General features: G+C 36.0%; 1 protein-coding gene across 1 annotated transcript; it reads left to right on the top strand.

The window, feature by feature from the left end:
* Positions 1-506: 506 nt before the first annotated feature.
* Positions 507-1,445, top strand: LOC130847920 (developmental pluripotency-associated protein 2-like). The gene has a single exon (XM_057725648.1). The coding sequence runs from the start codon at positions 507-509 to the stop codon at positions 1,443-1,445; it is 939 nt and encodes a 312-aa protein (XP_057581631.1).
* Positions 1,446-3,279: the final 1,834 nt, after the last annotated feature.

The following is a 3,279-nucleotide window of genomic DNA, read 5'->3' as shown; positions in this document are numbered from 1 at the left end:
AAAGGACTGACTCATCATTTCTATGGCTCTATATGTTTCTACAGCATGGCTATAACACAGCTTGTTCAAGCATTACCTTTGCAAGGGCACTTTGTTTTCAGTTTTTGTCGTTACGACCATTACTAAATAAATATCCTTGAATATATAATATATCTTGAGATTTATGTTCTTATTTCCATGAGAATCATAGAGTAGAATTGCTAGGTTAAGTGTGTATTTTAGTTTTTCTAGGTTTTGGGGGGTTTTTTTTTGTTTTGTTTTTAACACTCTGGTTCATAAGGGGTTTATCTTTGGGCAAGGGGTATGGGGAAGTGCTTTCGATTTATTTGTTTTCTACTGTTTTCTACATTTCATCAAACTAAGCCTTTTCTTTTATTAATTCCTTCTTCTACTGCCTTCTTGATTCTTTTTCTAATTTTTTAAAAATGAATACTGAAGGTACAGAAGATTAAACTGCAGCTATCTTTAACATTGCCGGCTCTGCCTTTCTCTGAGAATTCCTAGAAATGGCACACCCGAGTTATGAGAAAAATTTCTTTGAAGAGCCTTTAGATGAAGAAGATGTGATTCTTACATTGGTTCCAGTTAATGAGGAAATTGTTGAAGACCATCAAATGGAACCAGGTGTTTCTTCAACTTCAGAAGTCAAAGCGGAGCCCCTAAGTCCAAATGATCACGTTCATACTCCTCAAACAAATGAACAATTCAAAGCTTGCCGAAAATCCAGTTGTAGTAAACCAATTTATCCCTTGCCGACCATGTTGCCTCCAGTTAACAATGTGAGCCGGAACACTTTGCGGAAATGGTGCCAGCAACTTAATTTGAGTACCGATGGTCAGAAAATAGATGTTTATCTAAGACTCCAGAAACATGCTTATCCTGAAAAAGATCAGTATATTCCTGAATCATCACAGGAGGCCAGATTGCAGTCATGTTCAAGGAAACGCAAGGGAGCAAGCGTTCGGAAAAGGAAGATGAGTGAGAGCAAGGAAAAGACTAACATGGTTGAAGTGATAACTTCAGCTCACGAAGCCATTTTGGCAGCATGGTCAAGAACTGCTGCAAGAGCTGTTCAACCTAAGGCTGTGAATTCACTGCCCCTTCCTACCTCTGTTGGGTCCTTTCTGCCCCAAGCCTCTGGTGTGCGGTGGTGTGTGGTCCATGGCAGACCACTCTTGCCAGACACAGAAGGCTGGGTTCGCCTGCACTTCCATGCAGGTCAGACCTGGGTGCCTGACACCCCCAGGAGGATGATCTCTCTCTTCATGTTACCTGCCTGCACTTTCCCATCCCCAGACCTAGAAGGTAACATGTTATGCCCTGAATGGGCTAAGAGGAACAAGAAAATTATGAAACAATTACTTGCAGTGGGGAAGAGGAAGAAACCTGGTTCGGACACACCAGCCTCATTGCTTTTAGATGGGCCATGTCTTAATACAAAATAAATGGTTGCCAGAGGTGAAGAGGTGGGGGGTGGGTGAAATGAGTGAAGGAGGGTAATTGTATGGTAATAATAGTAAATAGACTTATCATGGTCTATCAATTTTGCAGTGTACACAAATATGGAATTACTATGTTGTACATCTGTGACATAATATTATATACCAATTTTACCATGATAAAAAAAAATGTTTGTTAGAATTCACCTGTGAAGCCATCTAGTCCTGGACCTTTTGTTTGTTGGGAAATTTTTGATTATGATTCAACCTCCTTACTAGTAATCAGGAAAAGAAAAATAATAAACGGTGGAGAGCCCACAAAAAAAAAAAAAAATGAATACTGAGTTCTTGCGTTTCTTATCTTTGCATACAGCTTTCGTTGGATCTTGCAGGTTTAGTTTTCTTGGATTTCCTTTTCTTGCTTTAGAGAATTTACAATTTCAATTTTAGTTTCTAATCTGATGCAAAGATTATTTAGGAGGGTAGCCTTTTTTTTGATAGATTTTTTTCCACTTTAATATTGTTTATTGAGGTATAATTGACATACAACTTTACATTAGTTTCAGGGGTACAACACAATGATTTGACCTGTATATTGTGAAATGAACACAGGATGGTAGTCTTAAATTTCAAACAATTGATTAAATTATCTTTTAAAAATTTATTTCTAATTTCATTAAATTACTTCTAATTTCATCAGATAATGTGACCTGTAAAGATCTCTACTTTTAAATTTTCCTTTTTTTTTTTTGTGGCAAAGTTTATGGTCAGTTTTCATATATAGTCAATGGCCATTTGGAAATATATGTGTATTCTCTGAAGAATGTAAGATTCTGTACATATTGAATAATGTACATGTTGATTATATTAGTCTTTGTATGGTCTTAATTTTTTTGTCTACTAGATCTGTCTAGTTCTGAAAAAAGAATAATAAAAATCTACTCTAATTTTATTTTTATGAAGTTGTCCTTACATGTACTTAGCTGTCCATACAGATATGTCCTCACAATATTCAGCTACTGTATTGTTTAATGCATCTTCACACATCACATTTTTTATAAGCGATGTTCCTCTTCTTCCTGTTTATTAATAGTTTCACTTTGTCTGATATTAGTATTTCCTCTCCTAGTTTTATTTTGTTTTTTTGCATTATGTGCTTTTCCAATCTCTTTATTTTAAAATAATTCTTTATTATATAAAGTGTGCTTTTTGTAGACAACATAGATAATTCACTCTATCAAGTATGACAGTTTCACTGTATTTTAAAATATGCATCTGTAATTTGTCTTTTTTAAAAAATGCATACTCTAAAAGCAAGACATACTGTTTATTTAAAAATCTGTTCAGACAATGAAAGTAAAATCTCTCTCTCCTACCTTTGACTCCCCAGGCCCATCCCTAAGGTAACCTGCTCTTCACAGTTTCTTAGCGAACCTTTCAGAAATCCTTCATGTGTAATAGGGACAAAATTATTACTGTGGGAGTATTCATAGCTTCTTTCCATCCTCCTACCTACTAACAAAAATTTTAACATTTTTCTTCCTGATCGGTTCCTACCTCCTACATTTCTACCCCCCACTGCCTAATCATGCAGATAGAACAACTGGTGGGGGCTTATATGTGAAAAACCAAAAAAGGTGAGGTAGGAGATTTACATTTAAAAAGTCCAGGCCTATTCACCATATGGAGAAAAAAAAAGGAAAAGCAAAGAAAGAAGGAGGGGTAATAGCACTTTCTTCTGAACACAACACCCTCTAAGGCTGTCATTAAAGACCCAGGATCTATTCTGTTCATTCTGTGTGTGAGTTTGCATTCGTGTGTGTGTGTGTGTGTGTGTGTG

This window comes from Hippopotamus amphibius, chromosome 3, assembly GCF_030028045.1.
Source record: "Hippopotamus amphibius kiboko isolate mHipAmp2 chromosome 3, mHipAmp2.hap2, whole genome shotgun sequence".
Lineage (NCBI taxonomy): Eukaryota > Metazoa > Chordata > Mammalia > Artiodactyla > Hippopotamidae > Hippopotamus > Hippopotamus amphibius.
Note: the sequence above shows the minus strand (reverse complement) of the source record. Positions and strands in the feature narration are given on the sequence as shown.